The following is a 26354-nucleotide window of genomic DNA, read 5'->3' on the forward strand; positions in this document are numbered from 1 at the left end:
TTAGGCCACGCAGCATACCCGCGGATGGAGCACACTGCGCTGGAGAGACTGCTGTCGCTGGCCCAGGAGTTGGGTGTCTCTCTTCCCGTCATGGAAGAGGATGACCTGTCGTCCCTAAAGGTGGCCCGCTGCATCCAGGACCACGTGGACTTATAGCGGTGGCCCGGGATGGCTGCGTGCGCGGGACTTTCGGGGGATGCGGGGGAGCTGGTGCTGTGGGAGCCGGAGTGGGCCTGTGCATCATTCGACCGAGGTCCACGCGGGAGGAAAATCGAGGGGCGACAACCGGAGCTGGAACAGCGAGAGAGGGGCCCCCTTCAAGCGTGGAGGTCCACAATCGCCTGCTTTAAATGCGACCAGCCGGGCCACATCGCCAGGGGGTGTCGCAACGGCACTGGATCGCTCTCCTTGCCTTCAATGTCCTCCACTCCGCCGACATCTGCTTCCTCTGGCCCGCAGGCGAGTCGCAATGCATCAGACACCTGGCCGCTATTGTCACATCATGCATCCCCCTTGTTGAGCGCGTCGGGTTCGCACACTGTCATCCCTCATCGTGTTTCGGCGCGCGAGTAACGGATTTCGGCGTCGAGCGGGTGGCTGCGGGGTGCGGGGCAGTGGAACGCGTTGGCACACCGTGTCGTGGCAGCGGCGGCGGGGTCATCAGTGGTAGTTGGATATGTTCAGGGGATAGAGCTGAGGGTGCTGATCGACACTGGAGCGTCGGCTACTATGATCTCGGAGCTTATTTTTAAGTTATTGCCACCGAGGTCCTGTTGTCTTAGCCTGGTTGCTAGTGCGTGTGTTGCCGCAAATAGCGGGAGTTTGGGCATTATAGGCCAAATACTGGCGAAAGTCCACGTTGGGGATATTGAGTTGACAGGGCCGGTGTTGGTTTCTAGGACTTTGGCTGTGCCCTGTCTTTTGGGCACCGATTTTCTCGGGAGGATGCTCCTCAAGATTTTGGTTGATCAGAGTTGTATTCAGTTGCCATCGGGATGGCAGTTGGCCTTTTTGAGGTCTCCGACCTGGTTAGAAATGGCCAACACCATGGTTCAGGCCCTGGCAAAGGAAACTGTTACGGTTCCTCCAGGCGCTCAGATGTTGGTGCCCTTGCGGTTGCGAAAGCAACTTGATTTGACGGATACCATTGAAGGGATCCATTTAACCCCTTTGAATAAGGTGATGTGGGGTCTCACGTTGGTTGGGGCCCAAACTATAGTAAGAGGGGACCAGGAGCCCTTTTTGCAATTGTTGAACGTTGGGCTGGGGGCTACGGTGGTCCAAGCGGGTACAGTTTTGGCCCACGCAACGGCCGTGCGCTGTGAGGAGGCCTGCCAGGAGGCTGGAGAGGTCGTTGCCATGGTGGAGCAGGGAGGCAAGTTGGATGGGGCTTGGATGCATGTGTTGTGTTGGGATAATCCTAAATTGTCCGGGGAACAGCGGGGCGAGTTGCGTGCCCTACCTCCGAGAATTTGAGGATATTTTTAGTCAGGGTAAATTTGATATTGGCCGCACGTCACTATTGCAACATTGCATCAACACAGATAACGCTGCTCCAATTCAGCAGAATTGATACAGGCTCAGTCCCAAGGAGAAGAACCACGCTCGCCAGGCAGTTGACGAAATGTTAGCCGCGGACATTATCTCCCCTTCCACCAGTCTGTAGGGGGCTCCCATTGTTTTGGTTAAAAGACGGGAGTATGCGTTTTTGCGTCGACTTCCGTAAAGTGAATAAAGTTTCTGTGGTGGATTCGTACCCGCTCGCCCGCATGGATGATTCCTTGGACGCTTTGTCGGGTGCGCGTTTTTACCGACCCTCAACTTGTTGTTGGGGTTTTGGCAGCTGCCCTTGGACGAAAGATTCAGGCCTAAAACCGTGCTCTGGACACCACAAGGGTTATTTCAATTTTACTACCTCCTGATGGGTCTTCACTCTTATCAGGGTGCGGGCAGCCAATCTTAAATTCAAACCACAGAAAGTTCCATCTTTTGCAAACGTCGGTGCGGTATTTTTGGCCACATTGTTCGTGGGTCCATGATACCACGGATCCCAACAAAACTGCGTGCCCACATGGCCAACCCCTAAATCGGTGGGTGAAGTCTGCAGTTTTGTCGGGTTCGCGTCGTATTATTGCCGGTTCGTCCCCAAGTTCGTGACGATCGCTAAGCCACTCCACGCGCTCACCGCCAAGGGCCAGATATTTTGGTGGTGGGAGGAGGAGGAGGCCGCGTTTGTCATGCTGCGCGATGGCCTCGCCAATAAGCCTCCCCTTGGATACCCTGATTTCTCTGTGCTCTTTGTGTTGGATACGGACACCAGCGACACCGGAATAGGCGCTGTAGTGTCCCAGGTCGTGAATGGTGTGGAAAGGGTTGTGGCCTATGGGAGCCGTGTGCTGTCCCCTGCAGAGCAGCGTTATTGTGTGACGCGCCGAGAATTGTTGGCCATAGTGCACTTTGTGCAACAGTATAGGCCGTACTTTTATGGACAGAATTTTGTCATATGCATGAACCATGCAGCTCTTCAATATGCCTTGCGGGTTGACCAACCTTCCAGGCAACCCGCTGGTTAGACATTTTGCAGGACTACTTCATGGTCACCTACAGGAAGGGCGTACGTCACTGCAACGCGGATGCGCTGTCCCGGTTTAATGAGTGTCGGCCGATGTAAACCATCAGCTGCGGGATTGCCGTGCGCTGTTGTCACGTCCATTGATGTTCCACCACCCACGACAACTGCTCAATTTTTTGTCTCACACACGCTGAATGGGGATGCCTCCAGTTAGAAGACGCCTCCTTGTTAAAGTTGTGGCGTCGCGTTGGGACGAGTGGTAGTAAAAATGTACCAACGGGAATGTCCTTTATAGCCCTCCCTGATGGGCTTTTGATGAGGTGGGATGAGGAGCTGCAACGTTATTGCATTGTGGTGCCGACTGCTCTGCGGGGTAAAATTACATGGGCTGTCCACGTGAAATTAATGCACCTTGGGGTGTGTAAAACTTTGCTGACATTGAAGCGTGAATTATTTTGGCCCGGGATGACGGATGACGTGTACCACATGGTCAGGGGTTTCACTGACTTCGCACGTCGCAAGCCGCCGCCGAGGCAGGTCCAGCCACCGCTACAATCTATTGTGGTGTCTTGTGTAATGAGAGAGCGCCACCGAGGAACGATGATGGGCTGTATAGGCACTGCTGGGTTATTCGTAGCCAATCAGAGTTATAGGTTCCATCTGGGCCAATGGTAATGGGCGAAGCTCTGGGGGTACGTTCGGGGGAAGCATTCGGAAGGTTCCAGAAGGGGGCATGGCTAGAGGCGGGGCTTAGCTCCGCCGAGAGTGATATAAGGAGAGGCAGGGAGAGGACTCGTGGTCGGTGTGGGTACCAGGAGTCCGAACTGCATCTCCGCCACCTTGTCACGCCACCGGCCACATGGCAACCTCTGGGGCAGAAGCCCTCTCTACTCCCTGCGCGCCGCCAGTCAGTGGCGAGCGAAGGAGAGAGCAAGGGGAGACGCACGGCAAGAGAGGACGAGGGAGCACGTGCCTTAGAGAGAGAGAGAGAGACCATCTGGAAAGGGGGTGCGGAGCCGAGCAGTGATTATTAATAAAGAAAAGACAAATACAGAATGACAAGGAGGATGAGATCTTCTTTCGCCCAGGGAGCACCCCCGTCGTCTGATTTAAGTGTGGCCTGCCTGGACACTATTCAAGTGGATGCCGTGCCAACCAAGGAACATTCTGCCTGGCGCCATCATCCTCCACCCAGCCGTCTTCCACTCCGCTGGGTCCTCAGGTGAGTCGCGAAACACCACACACTCAGCCCTTGCATCGCGTTCGTGCGCCGGGTCTGAGTCGCGTGTTGTCACTCCTTGCCAGGTTGAGGAGTATGAAAGTAGGGTTTTGGCGGGTAGGGGGTGGTCGCGGCGTCCGGGTCAGTCGTGAACATTGGGACATCATATGGTTGAAGCGGCAGAATCGTCAGCGATCGTGGGAACCATGCAAGGGGTCGAGGTACGAGTGCTCATTGACACCAGAGCATCCGCGACAATTATTTATGAAATTTGTTTGAAAATTTTGCCCATAAAATTATGTCACCTCAGCCCTGTTGAAATTCCATGTTTTGCTGCTAATGGTGGGTCATTGGGGATCATTGGTCAAATTTCTGCGACAGTCTGCATTGGTAACATTCGGATTACGGGGCCAGTGCTAGTGTGGTGCCACGATCACGGAGCAACTCTGCAAGCGCCGCGACTCCCTCCCGTCCTTAACACGCAGCGCATCCACGTAGTGTCCTAGCGGGGGGTTGCCTGGCACATCGGGTTTTAATCCGAAGGACCCCTAGGGGGATAGTCCCACAGTTTCCCGGTGCCAGGAGATTGGCCGACCCCCACAGGACAGGTTACATTGCGGTGCCCCTAAATTGGTTTAAAATTGTATGGGCGCAAAAAGAAAAGATTCCCTGGGTCAACCGCATTGAGTTACTCACATTGGGGGGAGGACGGAGGGTGGAATATTAGGCGTAAAGAGCAAGACCGAAAGCTAGGACTACTGGGCACAGGAGAACAATGAGAGGAAGGAACCCTGAGCAAGGCACCCTGAGCAAGGCACCCTGAGCAAGGAACTCTGAGCAAGGGACAATGGGTGGGGGCGTAACGGACGCTCCAGGTGATGGCAGGGCATCAGTTGTAAATCGAAAGGTGATTGGCTACGCGACGCCCTCTGGGCCTTTGAAGTTTAGAGTATAAAGGTGGGAGCCCCGGGACGATTGGGTCAGTTGTCTACAACCTCCGGCCCGTCACGACCCACTCCCTGCCTCCCGTCCTGCCTCTTCAAGCCGCTCACAGCATCTGTGTGATGCCAGCGAGTGCTGCTGCGAGACAATGATTGGGCAAGTCTTCTCTCGTCCTTCTCCTTTCGACTCTCTCGGCATCCGTGGGACGCCGCGAGTCCAGTTTCAAGTCACGTGGTAGGACGTTTGAGTAGCTGGGTTCATAGGCAGAGTTACGCTAGGCTCTCCTCGTGAAATATCCCTCCTCCTCTGGGTAATGCGTATTCAAGTTTCAAGTTTCATTTATTTGTTATAGCCCTGTGAGCCATGCGGCTCTTGAGTCGGGTGCAACCGCAACAAACTAAATATGAACAGAGAACATCTTAAAGCGACGACGCACAACAGAAACATCCTGGATAACCCATCAAATCTTCCAGAAAAAAACCCACCGTATTATAACACTGAGTGCAAAGATCCCAGTGTGATGCAAGTCAAACAACAACAACCATAAGACAACTTAGATTCAAGCTACCAGGCCAACTCCGCACTTCCGCAAGAAACATGGCTTAACCATATGTTTTCGAAATCCCCAAAATAAAGCTATAAAATACAATGTAACAACAGTAATCATAGAAACTTTGATTCAAATTTAACAATAAACGATACACACAACATGTACGACCAAACCTGCAGACATATCCAGCATCATGAGCCAGTGTATGATGTGTGAGTGAGTCAGTGGTAGTGTGAGTGAGTGTATGATGTGTGAGTCAGCGTATGATGAGTGAGTCAGTATATGATGTGTGAGTCAGTGGTAGTGTGAGTGAGTGTATGATGTGTGAGTGAGTCAGATTATGATGAGTGAGTCAGTGTATGATGTGTGAGTGAGTCAGTGTATGATGTGTGAGTGAGTCAGGCAGTCGACGAGATGTTGGCTGCAGACATAATTTCCCCGTCAAACAGCCCGTGTGGAGTTTCCATTGTCCTGGTCAAAAAGCAGGATGTGAGTTTGAGATTTTGGGTCGACTTCAGGAAATTTAATAAGGTATCCGTGGCTGATGCATACCCGCTCCCACGGATGGGTGATTCCCTGGATGCCTTATCGGGGGTTCGGTTCTTCTCCACCCTTGATTTATTATCTGGATTCTGGCAGTTGCCTTTGGTTGAAAGTTCTAAACCAAAGACTGCGTTTCGTACTCCGCAAGGGTTGTCTGAATTTAACCGCCTCCCGATGGGGCTCCATTCCAGTCCAGCCACATTCCAGAGACTCATAGAATTGGTGTTGGCAGGACTTCAATGGGACTCATGCCTAATTTATCTGGATGACGTCATTGTGTTTGGATGTACGTTCAAGGAACATCTGCAACGGTTGCGTGCAGTTTTTATTAAGATGCGGGCAGCCAATCTCAAATTTAAACCACAAAAATGCCATTAGTTACAAAGATTCGTTCAGTACCTTGGACACATTGTGAGCGAATCAGGGATAGCTACTGACCCTGACAAGACGGTGTGCGTGTGCACGTGGCCAACCCCCAAGTCGGTGGGTGAAGTACGAAGTTTGGTCAGGTTCGCCCCTTATTACCGCCGGTTCGTGTCCAGGTTTGCACCAATCGTGAAACCTCTCCACATTATCACGACTAAAGGCCAAAAATTTCTATGGGGGAAGGAAGAGAAGGAGGCATTTGTCACGCTGAGGGATGGGTTGGTCAAGGCACCTCCCCTCCGATACCCTCATTTTCCTTGCCCTTCATCCTGGACACGGACGCCAGTGACATCGGAATTGGCGCCGTGTTGTCTTAGGCTGTAAATGGAGTTGAGAATGTTGTGGCATATGGGAGTAGAGTATTGTCCCCAGCAGAGCAGCGCTACTGCGTGACGCATCGTGAGTTGTTGGCCATCGTCCATTTTATACAGCAATACCGTCCGTACCTCTATGGCAGAGAATTTGAGGTACGCATGGATCATGCGTTGCGGGTCAAACAACCATCTGGGCAGCTCTCTCGGTGGCTAGAGGTCCTCCAGGACTACTCGTTTAAAGTCTCGTATAGAAAAGGTGTTCGCCACGGTAATACGGATGCATTGTCATGGCTGTCACCAAAGAACCAGTGTGCATGTCTCACGGGTGCGGTGCGGCGTAAACCCGCGGAGACAGGTTTGCTTCAGACTGTTGTGACGTCAGGGGATGTTCTCGATACTGCTGACGCATGTGACAATACTATCAGCCTCACGCACACTGAATGGGGGCGACTCCAGGCGGAGAACGCCTCCTTATTGAAACTGAGGCACCGCGTCGAGAGTGTTGAGAGTGAGAAGAGCCAACAAGGGTTGTCCCCTATGATTCTCAAAGGGGGGTTATTGATGAGATGGGAAGGAGAGATTCAATGCTATGGCCTTGTGGTGCCCATTGTTCTGGGGGGTCGGGCCGCACACTAACGATTGATACACCTAGGAGTGCAGAAAAGATTGTCAACCCTCAGACTCGATTTCTTTTGGCCTGGAATGTCGGGGGATGTTTACAATGTGTTAAAAGGGTGTGTGGAATAGGACGTCCACCCCTGGAATCTATTGCTGTGTCCCGGATAAAAGAACTCGTCGCGCTCGACGTTCTCGGCCCGTTCCCCACCACCCCACGGGGTAATAAATATTTATTGGTGGGGGTAGAGTATCTTTCTAGCTGGCCGGTGGCCTGGCCGCTGCCAGACCAGTCAGCTGTGGCCATTTCTCAAGCATTCCTTCACGGCTATATGTTAGTCCTTACGGACCAAGGCAAAAATTAATCATCAAAACTGTTGAAGGAAGTGTATGATCTGTTGGGCACCAAGAAGGTTCATACTTCACCCTATCACCCACAGACTGATGGGATGGTGGAACAGTTACACAGCATCCTGACATCTATGTTGTGTCAGTAAGTCAACAAAGCCCAGTCAGACTGGGACTTGCACATTTCGGGTGTTCTCGCCACCTATAGAAGGGCCCCTCACGCTTCTACCGGGTTCTCACCGTTTTTTCTTATGATGTACAATTGAATGCTGAGTCAAAAAGACAAAAGTTTATATGCCCGGCTCTAGGCTTTTGTTGGAGGCATGAGAGGCTTCTTGAGAAAATTCAGTCTTGCGCCAGTCAGCAAACGAAAGGCTAAGGAGGCTTCAGGAATCGACAACTAAATGGGAACTGGGGGATAGGGCTTGGCTATACTTCCCCCCAGGTACCGGTAGGTACCTCCCCCAAATTGTATAAACCATGGCAAGGCCCGGTCGAATTGATAGAGGTGAAGCGGCCGAAATGTGTGCGGATTCAGTTCGGTCGCCGGCATTGGTTCGTGCATCCAACGCGACTGAAACCGTTTTTCCCACCGGGCGAGATCTCTTCATCCCCACTAACCAACGGTCGGGTGTCTGGTGTGTCCGACCCGCTGGGGCGTGTGTCTGCGGAGGTTGTGTCTCAGGGGAGTTCTGGTTTTTCGCCCACAGGGTCCCAGCATCTAGCACCCTTGGAGCCACCGGTTGCACCCACAGGAGGTGGATTGAGGAGAGGGGAGCAGCCATCACACACTCCTTCTCCTCCTGTTGATTCCCCGTCGTCTTCTCGGGAGGTCCGGTGACAAGGACCCGTTCAAGGACCGTCCGCTTCAAATGACTTTCTTCCAATGTGCAAACTACCCCTATGCCATCTGTTGGTGGTCAAACTCGCGAGCTGGATGGGTTATTGGCTGATCTTGGCCCTTCTTGTGCTCGCAGGTGGTGACACGCATACGGGGGTAGGGTTGGGTTTTTGTTTGGAGGTTGGGTCAGTTTTTTTACTAACATTTTTTTCTCTCCCCTTCTCGGAAATTGTATGTATTGTATTTATTGCTCGGTCAGCGGTTGTTGTTATTACACCTTTACATTTTTGGGAGGCTTATTTCTGGGGTTGAGGATAGTTATGAGCTGGGACGGCTGTGTTTTATAAAGGGGGGGGGGGGTGATGTAGTGACGTATATTGAGTCACTTCGCCCTTAGTGCCAGCTACTGAGAGATGAGTGCAACTGTGTGTATCACAGTCTCTCTCTGATAACCGTTGATGTGATAGGTGACGAGAATGGCAGGTGGTGGAACGCCCCAGAACTCTCTGGGCATATCCAGAAGGGGGCGTGGCTGAGGGCGGAGCAAGGCCATGCTCAGGGGATAAAAAGGGGGTTCTGGGAGCAGAATGGGGCTGTCTGCTGGAATCATCCCATTGGACTACGTTGCTTCGGTCTTCGGTCGTTACGTTCGACATCATCAGTAATTAAAACTAGCTTCATCAGGCGAAAGCCTGATGTAATTACTGGCGAAATGTCGTACTCCGATTGTAAATGTTGTGGCTTGGCTCTCCAACATACCGGTGTGCTGTACTAGTGACGAATTGGCATGTTCTATTTACTTGACAACCCTTACTCGTTGGCTGTGTCGAGTGGTGGCGGGTTTTAACGACACATTTATATAGTTTACGCGATCTAACCCAAACAAAAACCTATTATGGCTTTTGTTAACGTGGCACCAAAGCTATGCCACTTGAAATCAGACAATCAGAGTCGGTAGTCTGATTTAAAGCTTTCGTGACTGCAGGAATCTATACTCTTTGGTTCTTTCGGTAAAGTCACGTAGTTAGAAATAAAATAAAATGAATCACGACATTTCGATCGCAACACAAGCGGTCGTCATCAGGCAAAGGGGTCAGCCTCTAAAGGCAAACTGTTTATAAGGGTTTGGAGATTGGTCGGTTGCCCTGGTTCTGTTTTAATTTACAACTTTTCATGCGTTGGGCATTGGGATCATAGGATGGAATGCGCATCATCATTTGAATTATTATGGCCCGCCCCTTACCCCCATCGCCCCGCCCCTTACCCCGCCCGTTCATCATCCGGGCTCCCGCGCTGTGTCTTCTACGTCACGATTGAGGGTTAGGGGTCACAATCCGAGTCGCCAGGCCAAGAGATCGAGAGGTGAGCGAGCGTGAGATAAGAGTGGGGGGTGAGAGAGAGTGAGAGAGATTGAGGCGTGAGAGGGTGATTGTGAGAGAGAGGGTGAGTGTGAGAGAGGGTGAGTGTGAGAGAGGGTGAGAGAGAGTGAGGCGTGAGAGAGCGTGAGACAGGGTGAGGCGTGAGATAGAGTGAGGTGTGAGAGAGAGAGTGAGGTGTGAGAGAGAGTGAGGCGTGAGAGGGTGAGGCGTGAGAGAGGGTGAGTGTGAGAGAGGGTGAGAGAGAGTGAGGCGTGAGAGAGCGTGAGACAGGGTGAGGCGTGAGATAGAGTGAGGTGTGAGAGAGAGAGTGAGGTGTGAGAGAGAGTGAGGCGTGAGAGGGTGAGGCGTGAGAGAGGGTGAGGCGTGAGAGAGAGTGAGGCGTGAGAGAGAGAGTGAGGCGTGAGAGAGAGAGTGAGGCGTGAGAGGGTGAGGCGTGAGAGAGGGTGAGGCGTGAGAGAGGGTGAGGCGTGAGAGAAGGTGAGGCGTGAGAGAAGGTGAGGCGTGAGAGAGGGTGAGGTGTGAGAGGGTGAGTGTGACAGCGAGGGTGAGGTGTGAGAGGGTGAGTGTGACAGCGAGGGTGAGTGTGACAGCGAGGGTGAGTGTGACAGCGAGGGTGAGTGTGACAGCGAGGGTGAGTGTGACAGCGAGGGTGAGTGTGACAGCGAGGGTGAGTGTGACAGCGAGGGTGAGTGTGAAGAGAGGGGATTGCATGCTTGTGGGGAGCGGTAGTGCAGCGGTTTTCGCGCTGCGTTACGAACCGGACAACCCGAGTTCGATTCCCGCTCACGCCTAACACCGGTGACAATCTGAACCGGTCCTGGGCCTCGCCTAGGTTGACTCGGCCTCAAATGAGTACAGCACCTGGTGCGGTGAGTAAACATCGCCACTCGGGAGACAAAGGCGGCCGAGCGTGGTGCTGGCCACCCACCCCCTCGTGGGCCGTGCCGTCCTTCATGAGGTGCTCGCTAACAGCACTTGCCCCAACAGTGTTAAATCCATACGGGGGGATCTTTGCTAGTTTAAACAATTAAATAGCTGAAATAAAGTACTCAACTTTGTTAAGTGTTCAGTTCTATTACACTGTCAACCACTCATTCTTGGGTCCTTGGATACATTTCTGTTTATAAATATAACCCCCACTTCTCAAACCACATCGCACTTCCATCGTCTATCCATGAGCATGTATATACGAATTATATGTTGATTGAACTATTGAGCTTGAGCAATATTCGACCTGCTCACAGAAGTGGTATTATTTAAGGTTGTTATCCAGTGTACCCAACGAAGAAGCAACTGACAACCCCCCGTGTGTCAAATACGCGGTGCTGCTCTGGCACACTTCGCCATCTCGACTGCCGTCTGGGCAACCTGCCCATTAAACCAGTATTGGAAGTCCATTTTTCCAGTGATTCACAGTGCAGTACAGTACTATGAAAAGCCACGCTGAGTTTCAAGAGTCTTGTCAAGTTTTCACAGTAGGGGGCGATATCTCAATGAAGTAACTTTGAGGTATTTTTTCTTCTTTTTATCCCATTGAGATGTGTTGGCGAATGCCGGATACGTTGCATGCATTTTTAGCTGTGGGGGTAAACTGGAGCCCCATGCACAACAGGGGGGGGAAACATACAAACCCCACACAAGGCACTGGAGTCAGGGATCAAGACCCATTCCCTTTTTACTGCGAGACGAAAGTTGCCACTGCGACACCCTGCCACCCAAAAATGTGAAGCACATTCACATTTCTGGCTGTCACTCATTCCTCATTCATTCAATCCATAATTTTCTGTCATCAAGGTCGTTTTCACCGAATTCACCCATCACCACCACAACTTATCCCCATTGATTCCTCTCAAATATTGTGTTCACCTCATGGCCATTACATCCACACATACCAATCTTAATTCTCTGGAAAGCGCCTTGGTTAACGTGCTATATAATTCCGTGAAGGTAAAAGATGTACTAATGTTCTGTGTCTGTCTTCATGACTCGATTTGGTCCCCCCAGCACCCAGACTGGCTTGCTCCAGATGGGAATTAGTCACTACGTGGGACGGGCCATGGTGCGCGTGGTGTCATCTCGCTGGTACCAGCTGCTGTGCCTAGCCATTGCGTCGCTCGCCGTCTTTGGATTCTACTACTTGGCCGGTGGGCAAGAGAGCTTCTCCAGCGCGACCCGCAAGCTTATGCTGCAAGCCAACCACGGAAAGGCCGGCGGCGACCATGTCGGCAGCCACAGTGGGGGCCAAAGCGGCATGCCTGTTGTTGGCGCTTCAAAGACCGATGGACCCGTGTTGAAACCCCAAATGGATGAGCAGTTTCAAAATGGCAAAAGCCGTGGTGAGGGTAACGTTCGCATGCCTTTGGTTGAGGAACCCACTGGTTTTAAAACAAGTAAGGCACAGCAGTTGGGTTCCACAGAGTACCACGTGTTGATGATGTTCACCAAGGTGAATCAGAAACATGATCTCCAAGAAAAGTTCAAGATATTTATGAAATCATTGGTGATGCACTCACACTTTGAAGGTAAATCGCATTATATTGACATACTATATATATTTCGATTTGTCATTGTTGTTCACTTTAAGCCTTATTGAAATGTAAATGATTTGGTGATACTGCGTTGGCGGTGGTGCGCAAGCACTCATCTCAACACGTTCGTCAATAACTGCCGTCAAAGGAAAAGTTAATGTGCAATCAAGATGAGCCATTGCCTGAAACATTGTCTATTATATACATTCCCTTTCATAGCAGTGTCATAGATGAATTATTTTTGTTGTTTATTGGAATACAGTTAAATAAACATGACATTACATTCTGAAGTATAATTACACTGCCTTGCACGTTGGAGGAGCGGATTAAGATAGAGCAAACTCGCAATATAGGACACAATTAGTCATCTTGTGTTTTACGGATGGTTGCAGATGATGGGCCTTGGTCAGGAAACAAACATTTTCTATCTTTACCCAGTGCTGCACTAGGCTGAGAGGTGTATTTCCAAGATAAATGTAAGACATAGATGTATTCATAATAGTTTAAAGATCTAGCCAAATATGAGAGAAGTGAGACATACAAGGCTGTGCAATTGCAGCACTGGAAAGCTGTATGCCTCCCCAGAACTAACGGTTATGTCACCCTAAGATAGTCTACATTGGTACTGTCGCTACGACCATGACTATTGTTCCCATAAACATAATTCTTAAGTTCTTCCACCTTTGTTCAGGACTCGGTCTACCAGATTGATTGTTTCACCTCCCTGTCATGTTCAACCACCACGCTGCAGGTCGCAACAACACACTCGTCCACTAACCCACTCACTCGCCCACTTCCTCACTTGCACACTCACCTCTTTATTGACCCACACACTCACTCATCCACTCTAACCAATTACAAATGTAATAGTGCTCTTTGTTGCTTACCGTTTGATATTTTGGGAATCGGGAATAATCAAAATTTATAGGGTGTACATATTTCACGAATTGGACATATTCAAACGAAAATTCGGAGGCGTGGGGCCAGAGCTCAGCCCCTCGTATGCAGCCTGAACATGTGCGAGCCTTGAGTTGCTGCTTGAATGCATATGCGCAGTGGGAAAGAGTTCCAGATGGCTGCTCGTGCAGCACCGAAGAAACGCTGCTCAACCGGTATCGTGCTGGTTGTGGGCACCATGAACAGATTGACGGTTATCCGTAGGAAGTGGCTGTTTGCTGTGGTCAGTAGAGTTGGAATGGTGAAGAGGTATGACGGGAGACCTTGAAAAGGATTGTGATGTTGTACTGCATCTTTGAGTTGATGTGGAGCCGGTTCAAGGTTTTTTGGGAAATGCTGCAGTTTGTTGAGGTGTTTTTCTGATGGAGGATGTGTTTTTGTAATCAAGGCGGGTGCTGATAATGCTGCACACCATCGTGTTTGCTGTGGCTATAGTCAACATTGGGTGGTGTGTTCCATTTGGCCCTGAGATGGTGATTGCATCTCTCTGTCGTTTTGAGGATGTGGTTGTCAAAGGTAACACTGAGGATATTAAAATTATTTATACAAATTATGGAATGTGATAATTAGTTTGTTTCACTGACTGTAAGAACAATGTATGTATAACTAATTTTTTGGACACCATTCTGATGTTGAATGCATTTATTTTCCTTTCAGAGAACGAATTACTTCATATGCACCTGGTCTGTGACGAGCCGAGCAGAGCCCTAGGGCAGAAGCTTCTCGATGCGTTCCTCGGGAAGGCTTCCTTTCATTCCAAGGTACATTTGGTTTAAAAAAAAATCAAATAGTTGCTCTACATGGGATGTACATGTGACTTCAGCCTGCTCAACTAAGATGTTTCTGTAATGTAACTTTATTGTGAATGCTTTATTTAACAATGTTTTTCCTGAGCCATTACAGGAAATGTATTTTATTTTAAATATATGTTTGTGCACTGTTTTGGATTGTTTTATGTTCCGTGATTATTTTAGCTCTTATTTCTGTTTGGTTTCTACTCTGAATCGAATTGGTTGATTTTTGTTCCTATTTCTATTTGCTTCATCTGTGTACTTAGTATTCATGTTATTCATTTTGTCATTTTGACGACCCAGGTCAGTTAAAATTAGACTATCCTGCCCTCTTTGAGTTCTCGTCTGGTTAACAAAAATCAGATTGCAACTGTCTTTAGCAAAGTCTCCCTACAAGTGATGTGTATTGACGTGTGTCTACAGGTGACTGTGCATGGTGTGGGACAGCTGGCTGAACAGCTGCATCCCATTGTGGAGCCAATGCAGAGCCACTTCAGTGCTGGCTCCGGATCTTACTTCAATGATGCCATCTTTTTTATGTCTGTTGCCATGCACCTCTTTATGCCACGAGGTGAGGGCAAGGGGAAAGTGGGGCCTCAGTGCTACTTGTGTTGCCTCTCGATCCTGATGTGTGAAATGTTACAGCGTGCTCCGTAAACCCCCAATAACCAGCCTGGTGGCTCAACTGTTGAGCAAATGGCTCTAAATCATGAGGTTGTGAGTTCATATCCTGCTTGGAGGTTGACTCGGCCCATCATCCCCTCTGGGGTCGACAAAATAAGCACCACTATTTGGGGAAGTTATCTGTGGTTGCCCTATGGATAGGCTTTCCCCAGCCATAGGAATGTGGACTTTCTGCCACAGATTTAGTGCTGTAAACAGATGAGCACCACCTAAATGCTCATATAGGAAGGAATTCACTCTGAACAGAAGTCCCCATTAGACAAAGGTTTGCTTAAAGAATATGACTTCACTGATGGTAAGAATACATAGAAATTCCTCTTATCCATCCTCTTGTTTGCTAAGATTTCTATAAAATGTATTTGTGGCAGCAGGGTGGTGGCACAATGGTAACTAAAAACTAAACTATATTTTATCAGGCAAGGCCCACTTAATTGTATAGCTCTTTTTTAGAAGCGACCTGGCCATCACAAATGATAGCTCAACGAAGTGGCTTATCATGTGGAAATTTATAGCAGCCAAATATTCGAAACGCATGTTTCTAAATGTGCACTTGCGCCACACAGCAAGAAGGGCCTCTTTCCAATTCCCAACTGGGGCGTCTCTCTGTGTGGGAACTCTATGTTCTCCTGTTCTGTATAGTTTCCTCAAAGTTCTCCCAGTTTCCCCTCATAACTTAGCAAAAAAAGTCAATCCCGATAGAAATTTGAAAACGTACCCATACGTTACTTGCATAGCAAGCATTGCCCTTCACTGGCTGACTGATGTCCCATCGCCGAGTAATGGGGTGCCATGGTGGCGAGATGCTAACTCCCTCGTCTTGTATACAGGAGGTCGTGGCTTTGATCCTCCGACCCTGATGCCTTATAGTTGTAGCTTGCATGTCTTCCTATGGTAGTGTGGCTTTTTCTCCGGGTCCTCTGATTTTTCCCTCCACATTTAGAAACATGTGTTTAGAGTATTTGACTGCTATATATTTCAAAATGTTGAGCCACTTCATTGAGTGATAATTTGTGGCCAGGTGGCTTCTGAAAAAGACCTATACAGTAAAACCTTGGATTGCGAGCATAATTCGTTCCGGAAACGTGTTCTTAATCCAAAGCACTCATATATCAAAGCGAATTTCCCCATAAGAAATAATGGAAACTCAGATGATTCGTTCCACAACCCAATAATACTGTATTCATATAACAATTATTAATACAAAATACCTTTTTATATTTCTATTATTTAAATTAATATAAAGTAATCAAATTCATGAATTAAATATAATCGTGGCTGGTCTGAGGGAGACGAGAGAGAGGAGAGGAGGGTTATTGTGTAGGACGACTTTCACTTGCAGTACAGTTACTAAAGAACAGTCACTACACTTGGACACAAAATTAAAAAAATGCTTTACACACACACGTGGTCACAACACTATAGTAAACGGTATACGCTCGCACGGATGTTGACTATACGAGTGAGGCACGCCGACTGAGACCGAGTATGGGAGACGATTACCCACAATCCCGCAGCGAGAGAGAGAGAAGAACCATTGGCTCAGTTGTGATCACGTGATGCTCGGCAGACAGCGTATACTGAACGTACTACAGTACTCGTATTGCAAGACCTCGCTCGTTTATCAAATTAATATATATAATTTTTGCTCGTCTTGCAAAACAATCACAGACCTAGTTAATCACAATCCAAGGTTTTACTGTATAGCTTAGTGGGCCTTCCTTGGTAAAAAAAATAGGTGTTGCATCATCTTTTGCGGCTCAGGGACAGCTACCAATAGGGGGCTCTGCTCTCTGAAAGAGAGAGCACAGTACACATGCAAGTTCATAGTAAGTGCAGATGTCATCCTTGCTCGTGTTGAGTTCATTTATGGCGGCTAGGAATGCATGCTCATAACAATGGATTGTGGCACACCAGACATTGTTTAGCAAGTGCAACTATTAACGACAGCAAGGGATTGTGGTAAAAAAAGCACAAGTTCGGTCAAAGTTTGATACTGCTGTTATATCTGGAGTGGAGTGGTGTTTGATCGTTCAGCACTCACCGATTAGCTCCAGTCAAAGACTCACCAGCGGTTAATTGCCTCCTTATCACTGTTCTATCGCTGCTACCATGGTTACTATTCTCGTGAACTTTATCGATAGACGCCTTAACCCATATTTTTATCCGATGTTATAACACATTTCGAATGTTAATATTTTGCAGTTGGCAAAATGTTGCTTAATTGTTCAGAAAAATTCAAACATTTGCCGTTTTACTTTCTCTGATTTCACTTAATTGCAAATTACTCAGTAGGGATTACACATTTCAACATCGCCCCTCAACTGGCAGACCGATGCCATTTTCAGTTTTCATTTCATTTATTTGGTATAGCCCTGTGAGCCATTTGGCTCTTGAATCGGGTGCAACTGCAACAAACAAAAACATGAACAAGAAAACATCTTAAAGTGACTATGCGCAAACAGAAAAATCCAGGAAAAGACAGCAATAATCTTCCAGAAAAAGCACCATACACCAACACTCTGTGCAAAAATCCCAGTGGGATGCAAGTCAAACAACAACAATCACAAGACAACTTAGATTAAAGCCATCATTCTAACTCCGTACTACAACAAACAAACATGGCCAAACCAAAAAACTTCTTCTAAATCACCAAAATAAAGTCATAAAAGCAATGTAACAGTGATCGTAGGAACTGTGACCGAAATTTCACAATAAACGACATAAACAACATGTACCACCAAAACCCTGTAGCCATAGCTGGCTGCCTGAGTCACTCCACAACAGTACCTTTAAAGATTAGCACACTAAATCAAAAACACAACATCATACTTTGCAGCGGTCATCCGGAGCGAAACATTTTATTTAGGCCACTGAATAGCAGTGGCAGCTAGGGGTGTACAACTCCTCTAGAGCAGTTTTGAGTGAAGATCTCATAGGTAGTGATTCAAGTTGCAGTTTATTGGCAATATTGACAACTTGCAGCTCAGCACACGGCAGATGCCTGCGCAGCGCGACTCACGACCTCCTCTTGATACCAAGATCCAGGATGGTCATGTCTATGCGCCGCTTCTCGGTGGCAACCCCAACAGTCTGGAACGATATCCCTCTGCACATTCGCAGCATCACCTCAATCGCCTCCTTCAAGAGAAACTTAAAAACTCACCTCTACAATCACGCTTTCGAGCGACTCTAAGCTTGGCTCCGCGCCTCTGAGTTGCGGCCACTACGTCTGCAAATTTGCGCGCGTTACAAATTGAACTATTATTATTAATAGCATTCCAGACCCTAGGGGCATCAATAGCTAAGGCCCTTCTACCAGTATTTATATGGCAATAAGGTAAATTTTGTTCTTTGAAACAGAGTGGAGATGCAGCAGGTAGTCTGTGGATTTTTTTGTAAGTACATCGTGAATAAATAAGATCTGGTGCACAAGCCGTCAAATATTAAGAGATGTTAAGCTGGCATTTCCATGTGATTCCAGGAGAGTGGAGGAAAAGTAGGCATTTTTTGCATGCCGTATTTTTTTAACGCATATATTCCTTAAAATCCTGTATTCTAGCCAGTCATTGATCAAATTACTTTTCTGAGCACCAGCTTGTATCCTGGTGCCGAGTCACGTGCCGCACATGGACAACTGCTGATAGGGGTGCCCGTGCAATGTTTGCAATGAGATGCAATTTAAGTCGCTTTTAAGTTGCTGAGGCAGTTAAATGCTGCGGTATAAATGCAAAGATGATTATTGTTATCAAGATTATAAAATAGGCTTTACACTTTCTGGCATGAATACAGGTGTTAGGATTCATCTTCTTGGTTCTTTCGGTAAAGTCACGTAGAAGGGAAATAATAAAATAATTACAATTAAATATAATAAAATACAATTGTATTTAATAATAAAATAAATACATAAAACATGTATGTTTTTACCGAAATAACCAAGAAGATGAATCCCTGCAGTCACGAAAGCTTTAAATCGAAAGGTGTTAGGATGTTCAAACACCAAATAACCACCTATTTCAAGGCATGCAGTCTGCGTTAACCACACATACTTTTGGTAAAAAATTCAAACAAAATCGACAATGCAAACGCCAACGCATCTATGGGTCCCATAGATATAACTACTGTTGCCAGTACTGTACAGTATTGCCAATAAATGGTCCCATGGATATGTCTGCTTAACCCGAGCTATTAACGTCCTTGTATCATTCACCTTTTGGCAGCCTTTGGTCTAGCACTGGTGAGACAAAGCCATCCAAGAGGCTGTCTCTGGTGTAGGCCAATCAGTTTTAAGGACAATGCGTACATGATCAAAGTATATTTTGTTTGCATGTTTTACTACAAGCATGTGTGGTTAATGCAGACTCATCACCTCTGATTCGCAAGGTTAGCTACGTACGGCGCAAAAGAAGTTCAACATACATACGTTAACACCTTGTAGGTGTCTATGTGGTGTTAGAACATCTTAACACCTCTGGTCTTTGTGACCAAAAGGGTAAAGCCTTTTTTATCTTGATACATTACTGGCAAAAATTGTCCCATAGATATTGTTATGTTTTGTCTTTTTCAAACAAACATTTTTCAAAGTTGACCATTTCCACCCTCCCCCACCCCCGGTTTGTGAACGACCGAGTAGAGATGGAGCGAATCGTGCAGCTGGATCTGGACTTGAAGCTCATGGCCAACATTCGCCTCCTCTTCTCCGAGTTTGATAAGTTTGGACCGGACGCTGTTATCGGCATCGCCCACGAGATGCAGCCTGTGTACAGGTGCACGGCATCGCAGAAACCAATAATCATCCACATTGTCAATTATGCAAGTATCGGTGAATACCGATATATGAACATCTTTAGAGGGACGCGGCCAAGGCTGAGCAGTCCTGATACCTTCTGTGGTCTACTGTCCCTGGCGTTGGCTAACGTATCCGCTTGGGATAGTCATCCTATTGGGTGACTTTAATTGCAGACTGGGTGATGATGTTAGTAGTTGGGTGGGTGGGAGTGGTTGGAAGGCCATGGGTCAGATCAGCTTAATAATAAGTGTAGGATCTACTAGATATCTGTACATGGGTTTGTAATCACCAACATGCTGTTCCACCTCTAACATTATTGGGTGCACTCTAAGCAAGGACATCTGCTGGACTATGTAGTAGCAGAACTGAATGTAAGCCCAAGTCATTGACATCAGGACCGACCGTGCAGCTGATCTCTCCACTGACCATCGGACTGTCATTCTTCCAGTGGTGGTGGGCGTCCACCTAGAACCCCATTCAAACCCACGCTAGCCTGGTATTCGTTAGTTGTTGAAATTTGCCTCCCATTTTTAAAGTGCAGATTAACCTTGCAATAATCATTAAACATTGCATGTAAAGAATTCAGGCAGAAAGAGGGAAAGCATTTCTGTGCGATGTAGTATTACATAATTGAATGTGCTGTATAAATTACTCAAATATAAATACACATTGCAATCATTGCCTCCTACCCACAGACTGACGCCTGCTCGCAGGCCGAGTGCCAAGTCACCTCACTACCCAGGGGCAGCTGCCCCCACTTTGGGTGCCTTTTCAGATGTGTTGAGATGACGTGATTGCAAGACATTTATCTGTGTGCAAAACACTGAGCTTGCCCTGGCATAAAGGAGGATGCGCTTTCAAAAACAAATAATTATTACTCTATACACATTACCGTCACATTTTCTTACAGGCATGCATTTTGGCAGTACCGCAAGGACCACCCTGGCACACACGTTGGCGAGCCGCCCGCGGACGGCTTACCGGGCTTCAACAGTGGTGTCCTGCTCCTGGATTTAGTTCGTATGCGGAACTCAGCCAAATACACGGAAGCCCTGACGCCGTCTGCTGTCAAGGACTTGGCGACCCGTTTCTCGTTTCGTGGCCACCTCGGTGACCAGGACTTCTTTACGGTATTAGGGGCCGCAGAACCTCATCTGTTCCACGTGCTGCCATGCGGCTGGAACCGACAGCTGTGCACATGGTGGCGAGACCATGGATATGCCGATGTGTTTGATAGGTACTTTGCGTGCGACCAACCGGTACGAATATACCACGGAAACTGCAACACTCCAATCCCAGATGAATAGATTCCACTTCTGAAATGACGGCAGGCAGAGACGCAAGTTTCCTCAACCTCAGCTGCACTACTCAACTGCACTTAGGGTTGGTGACCTAGCTCAGCAGTAGCGTGTTCTCCGCTTGTTTCATGCGTTCAGTTCAAATCCAGCGGCCTTCCTGATTAATACTGTATTTGTATTAAACGTAAACATCCTAGACTTCTTCACATTGGATGTTAAAGGTCATATGATGTCGTGCGCTAGAGTTGGAAACATTTTTGCTGCCTTTACTCCAAATTAGAAAACGTACCTGGAAACTACTCATTTGGAATATAAATATATAGCAGTCATCACCCTCCACTTTGAAAACTTGGCAGGTTGCTCCTGAAAAGGAGTCCATTGATTGAGGCGTTCCTGTTTTTACCAGAATGATAATACACTACTATAATCTATATATATAAAAGGGAAATTTGTGATTGTGTATCTGTTCAAAATCTTTATCGTACGTCCCGACATGCAACAAACTTGAAATTTGCCATGTGGGTACTTTCCAGACTGTACACCATGCAAAAATTATAAAAATAGACTTTTGTATTTTGGGGGGGGGGGGGGGGACGGGGGGGGGCGCAATAATGCATATATTTTGCATGGCACGTGAGCTGTGACGTCACATCTATCATGTGATCCATGTGCGGAAGCGTAACAGTGTGCCTGCTGATCGCGGGTAAAGTGAAATACAAATGTGTTGCAGGTCTAAGGCGTTCTTCGCGCAGCATTGCTTCATTATTTCGGTCGTTTACTGCCGTATGCACCCTGAAAGTTGTGTGTGTCTGCTGCAAGCGTGTATATGTGTACCTATGGACGCGCACGCGTTTGTGTGTGGGGAGCGGTAGTGTAGTGGTTAGCGCGCTGCGCTACGAACCCGGCGACCCGAGTTCGATTCCTGCTCACGGCCACCGCCGGTGACGATTATTTGAACCAGTCCTGGGCCTCCCCTAGGTCGACTCAGCCTCAAACGAGTAACTGGGGAGACAAAGGCGGCTGGGCGTCGTGAATCCAAGTCCCGGGCGAAGCCGGGTAGTAAATCTAGTGTATATATATTTCATGCAATATTTGTGGACTCTGAAATTCATGAGGAAATTCTCAATGAAATTGTAGCTCAAGTGCTACATTTGTCCATATTCATCGATGTCATTGTATAAATCTCATATACCGTTCTGTGTTCGTATTTTTTTATTTTAATGTTGAAAATGGGTTATTAATCATGGTAACACCTGGGGTAGTTCATTAGCCTGCTTCCATGTAATTGTAAAATGCACAAGCAGAACTGAGTCATCTTCCAGTTGAATGAAATATTTTAATGTATTGAATTTCCTTAATTTCCCAAAGTGGCAAAGCAACAAATCTATTTTTTAGATTTTTTAAAACTATTTCATTTGACCGCAAATTACAAATGCAAACGTGTTTAACTATCATCAATGTAAAGTAGTTGCATTCCCTGGGTAAGGATTTATAATGGCTTTACACAGCTCCTAAACTGGATTAACGTATTTTACCAAGGTTTTTGACAAATTACGGTGGTAAATAATATTATTTCGTTTTTTTTTATAATAAACAAACACGTGCTCTTTTGTTTACAGCTCACGAACTTCCTATTTGGAATGTGTCCGTGTTAGATGGATTGGAGCTCTGCTCGGTCCGGCACAGCGAGCACCTGATTCTGATTCTTTGAGTCCAACAAGAACTCTGTCATACACGATCTAGAGTAAGAATACGAACAAGTGCACTCTCGTTCAGACACAGCTACCTTAACCCTTTTCCGTTGCGAGATGTCTGCAAGTTGCAGGGTGTGGGTCCCATTAATTGCTTAATCTCACAACTCGCAAACGGTTTAACGTTAATTTTATTTAGAGAGGCGTAGCGCTGTTTTAAATACATTGTTACCTCAGAAAACTGTAGCAACACGACACACTCTGATAGCTGGCAACAAACGGCCACATTCTCTCCCGCATTGCCTTGTGGGAGCATCAGTACTGATGAAGTTATTTTAGTTTTTCCTCCGGTTCCGATGACTTCATCAGTACCGATGATCCCACAAGGCCATGCGGGAGGGAATGTGGCAATTTGTTGCCAGCTATCAGAGTGCGTCGTGTTGCGACGTACACCTACGTCATCGGAACCGGAAAGGGTCAACTTGCAAGAATCTCTCAAACTAAAAATGTGCCACCAGTCTTCACTTAAAATCTGTTAGTCGGGATTGAATACGGCACCCGTTAGCCTGTTGCTTGGCCTCTTCTGGACCAGAAGGCGCAGTCCATTAAAGATGTATTCATAAATGGCTGTGTTGTAAGACAAAAGGGCCTCCCTGAGAGTTTTCTTACAGACCAGGGCAGGATTTTGCTTCCCAATCGGTGGACGTATGCATGCAATATTCTAGGTACAAAAAATGTTTCAATCTCCCCATACCATTCTTCAGAGAGATGGGATGGCCGAATGACTAAACTGCCATGCCAAGTCACATGGTTATGCCAAGCAAACTGAGATGTGTGTGTCCTCGCTGTCCTTGCAGCATATTGTCTTCGCTCCACATGCAGCGCAAGAGTTCACCCCCCTTATGTATGCTTGGGATCCTACACAACCAATAAAAAACACATTTGAGCAGCATTCCCTCACACAACAGACGTCTTGGCTGGCATCCTTCGACCATTCCTTGTCACACGTCACACGGGATGAGAGACCACTCTTGCAATATCCGGCGTCTGCCCAAACCACCAATTCATGAGTTTGAGCAAAAGTCATATTTGGCCTCGGCCTCGATAGTCAATGACTTAGTGTGGTTACATCCGCAGCTGCCCACTGACATCCGGTAAATTGCATAGACCAACGGCAGGACCCTGTAAGGCCGCAATGTGGTCGCTGTCATTGGTTCATCCATCCTTGACGTCTGAAATGGTATGTCCATCAGATACTCTTCAACTTTCATCATCCACATCTGGAGGTTCACCAGATTTATCCAGGGTCCCCATCCGTCACATATCTGGCCATGAAGTTGCCAATTTCAACCAGCTCCGTTTCCTTCCACGGACCACCATAGGCGTTTTGTCGCTAATCTTCCGATAGCAGTTCCGGAATGAAGGGTCCTGCCATTGTGTTCGCCTTGGGTTGGTTGTTGTGTTGTTCTCCCCCTGTGATGTCGCGTTGCGGATGTCGGACTGTGCAGGGATGCTGTGGACTCCCCTAATGGAACATCTTCACTGGTTAGAAACATTTAGGCTGGCCTGCCTATGAACCATCCTGGGTTTAACCAGGCTGGATTGTGTGAGGAGCTCACAATTCCTTTAAAGATTTGGACAAAATCCCCATCGGTGAGCTCTGGCAGGCAAGGCTGCGTTGGCTGGGTCATGTAGCCCGCATGCCCAGCCACCACATGCCTAAGCAGATTTTGTACGGCCGGATAGAGGGGGCTAAACGGGCGTGGCACGGGCTAGAAAAGAGATGGAGTGATGTGGTACAAGAGGATGTAGAGTTGAGTGGACTTGCTAATGACTGGTACCAGCGGAGACTCGTGAAGGATGCTCCTAGGCAGTTAGAGGCAGTCGCCCTCCAGCCACAATTGAGGGCAGAGGAGCAATGCTCACAGCAATGAGCGGGGAGCCGGTCAGCTAAAACACATCAAGTTGGCACAATAGGAGGCATAGGTGGTGCATTGGCCAGTCATCTCAGTCGATCCATGGCAGAGGTCGCAAACGGGTTTTGATTCCTTACCCGTACCCGGCCACACCAGGGTCGCAAATGGGTACCCGGCCATACCCGTACCCTACCCGTACCCGGCCGGGTACGGGTAGGGTACGGGTATCGGGTACCTTATTGCGACCTCTGGGATGAAGCCATGTTGCAGGCGGGGGTGGGTTGATTCTAGGAACTTGAATTGTGAGAAGAGACAAGACGTTGGGAAGTGAGTGACAAACAGTTACCAGTGACTAACGGTCTACCCGTACCCGTACCTGGCCGCACCAGGGTCGCAAACGGGTACCCGTACCCGGCCGGGTACGGGTAGCCGGGTATTGGGTAGGGTATGGGTATCGGGTACCCGGTTGTGACCTCTGATCCATGGCAACTGGGTGTGCCCCGTGACCTGCCAGTGGGCGTTCGTCACTTCACGTGGCCTTAACGTGCACATAGCCTGGCAAAAGTGCCGTAGTGGCGTCACCACCACTTAATGGCGAATGGCGGTTGTTGTTGGGATGCTATGGAGTTCAATTATTTTTGGTTGCTGTATTATTTGTTTTATCTCTTTGTTTTTCTTTCTCCAAATCCATGTGGGTGTAATAAAGGACTCTTTCACTGTGTCTGTCTCCGTTGTCCTTTGTTTGGGTTCTTACAACTTTGCCCCACACGGCCCTCGCTCAGAGCCTTCCGCTTGGCAGCTTGACAGCTGCCGTCGCTCACGTAGCCTTTTCTCCCCGCTCCCGATGCAGCTCCGCTGCTGGCTTCCCTCTTAGCCTCTTCGCCTTTGTGCAGTCTCTCAGCTGCTCTCTCTGCAGCCCCACCGCTGCTCTCCGTCTCCCCCGTGCTTGGACACCGCTGGCCAACGGTGCCGAGTCCCATCCTGTGGCGATCGCGCCACTCTCCACCCTCTGCCCTGCGTGGCCTCCTCCCGTCTTTATTCTTACACTCTCCTCCCGTCTCTTCCGGTTACCGCCCTTAAGAGCTTTCCCCTCTCCCCCACGTGACCTAACCCCTCCCCCCGTTACGTCATATCCGCGAGGCCGTTTACGCCCGCATTACACCACCCTCCCCCGTGGAGAAAATTCCAGCCGTCCTCGGCTGAACAACAACAACAAGTAATGCGAGCGACCACCAACCATCAGACATGCAAGGATAACGAAGCATACAATAAATATAACAATAACAACAAGAACAGCATAAATCAACGAAAAGTAAGGGACTTCGACCGCGTGCGGGTCGCCGGCCCGTCCCGGACAGGCAGCGGCCCCCCTGCAGACCGAGAACGCGACGGGGTTTTAGGAGCGACAGGATCAAGACTGCCTGTCGCTATTGGAGGCCCCGCCAACGCCACGGTCCCGTTTTCCCGAAGGACCAGAGTCCGGGGTGTCCCGCAATCGTGTCTGCGGCGGGGTCGGAAGGGCGGCGGAGCTCGGCGTCCCCACAGCCGTGGTAGGCCCACCCCGAGCAGAGTCCCCTGTCTCCTGCAGTGTCACGGCCGGCTTGTCTGTAAAAGGCACGACAGGCGCTCTTGCAGGGTCAACAGGCACAGGCAAGGGTGCGTCGGCAGCAACAGACACCGGCAAGGCAACATCAGGAGATGACGCATCCGTTCGAGGGGCCACGTATGGTTTCAAGCGAGACGTGTGGACGTACCAACGCCGAGATTCGAACCGAACGCGTGCAGACTGTGGGTTGGGAACCTCGATGAGCCGAATAGGCCCTTGCCATGGTTTATGTAATTTAGGGGAGGTCCCTGGCCGCACCTGTGGGCAATGCAGCCAGGCCATGTCCCCCACCTTCCAGGGGCACTTCCCCTTAGAGCGTCGAGCGCACCGTTCGTTCCGGGCCTGGGC

At 48.5% G+C, this 26354-nt stretch overlaps 1 protein-coding gene across 6 annotated transcripts; it reads left to right on the plus strand.

Moving 5' to 3' along the window:
• Window positions 1-124: 124 nt before the first annotated feature.
• Window positions 125-25120, plus strand: XXYLT1 (xyloside xylosyltransferase 1). Of its 6 annotated transcripts, XM_078603691.1 has the most exons (8): window positions 125-3794; window positions 8240-8506; window positions 11754-12271; window positions 13892-13995; window positions 14449-14596; window positions 19340-19472; window positions 20406-20625; window positions 22449-25120. In XM_078603691.1, the coding sequence occupies exons 2-8, from the start codon at window positions 8433-8435 to the stop codon at window positions 22488-22490; spliced, it is 1239 nt and encodes a 412-aa protein (XP_078459817.1). In that variant the 5' UTR covers window positions 125-3794; window positions 8240-8432; the 3' UTR covers window positions 22491-25120. The 6 variants fall into 6 exon arrangements, with proteins under 6 accessions (XP_078459817.1, XP_078459811.1, XP_078459812.1 ...); XM_078603685.1 differs by having other exon boundaries at window positions 1473-3794; window positions 20406-25120; XM_078603692.1 differs by lacking the exons at window positions 125-3794; window positions 8240-8506 and adding an exon at window positions 8530-10618.
• The last annotated feature ends 1234 nt before the right edge of the window (window positions 25121-26354 follow it).

The sequence above is a fragment of the Lampetra planeri genome, chromosome 21 (genome assembly GCF_965212315.1).
Source record: "Lampetra planeri chromosome 21, kcLamPlan1.2.h2, whole genome shotgun sequence".
Lineage (NCBI taxonomy): Eukaryota > Metazoa > Chordata > Hyperoartia > Petromyzontiformes > Petromyzontidae > Lampetra > Lampetra planeri.

Excerpts from the sequence above, each read along its gene's own strand:
- XXYLT1 (XM_078603685.1), top strand. The coding sequence starts at position 8,433 with ATGCCATCTGTTGGTGGTCAAACTCGCGAGCTGGATGGGTTATTGGCT. Across the intron at positions 12,272-13,891 it reads GATGCACTCACACTTTGAAG|AGAACGAATTACTTCATATG; the intron begins GTAAATCGCATT and ends TTTTCCTTTCAG. Across the intron at positions 14,597-19,339 it reads GCACCTCTTTATGCCACGAG|AGATGGAGCGAATCGTGCAG; the intron begins GTGAGGGCAAGG and ends ACGACCGAGTAG.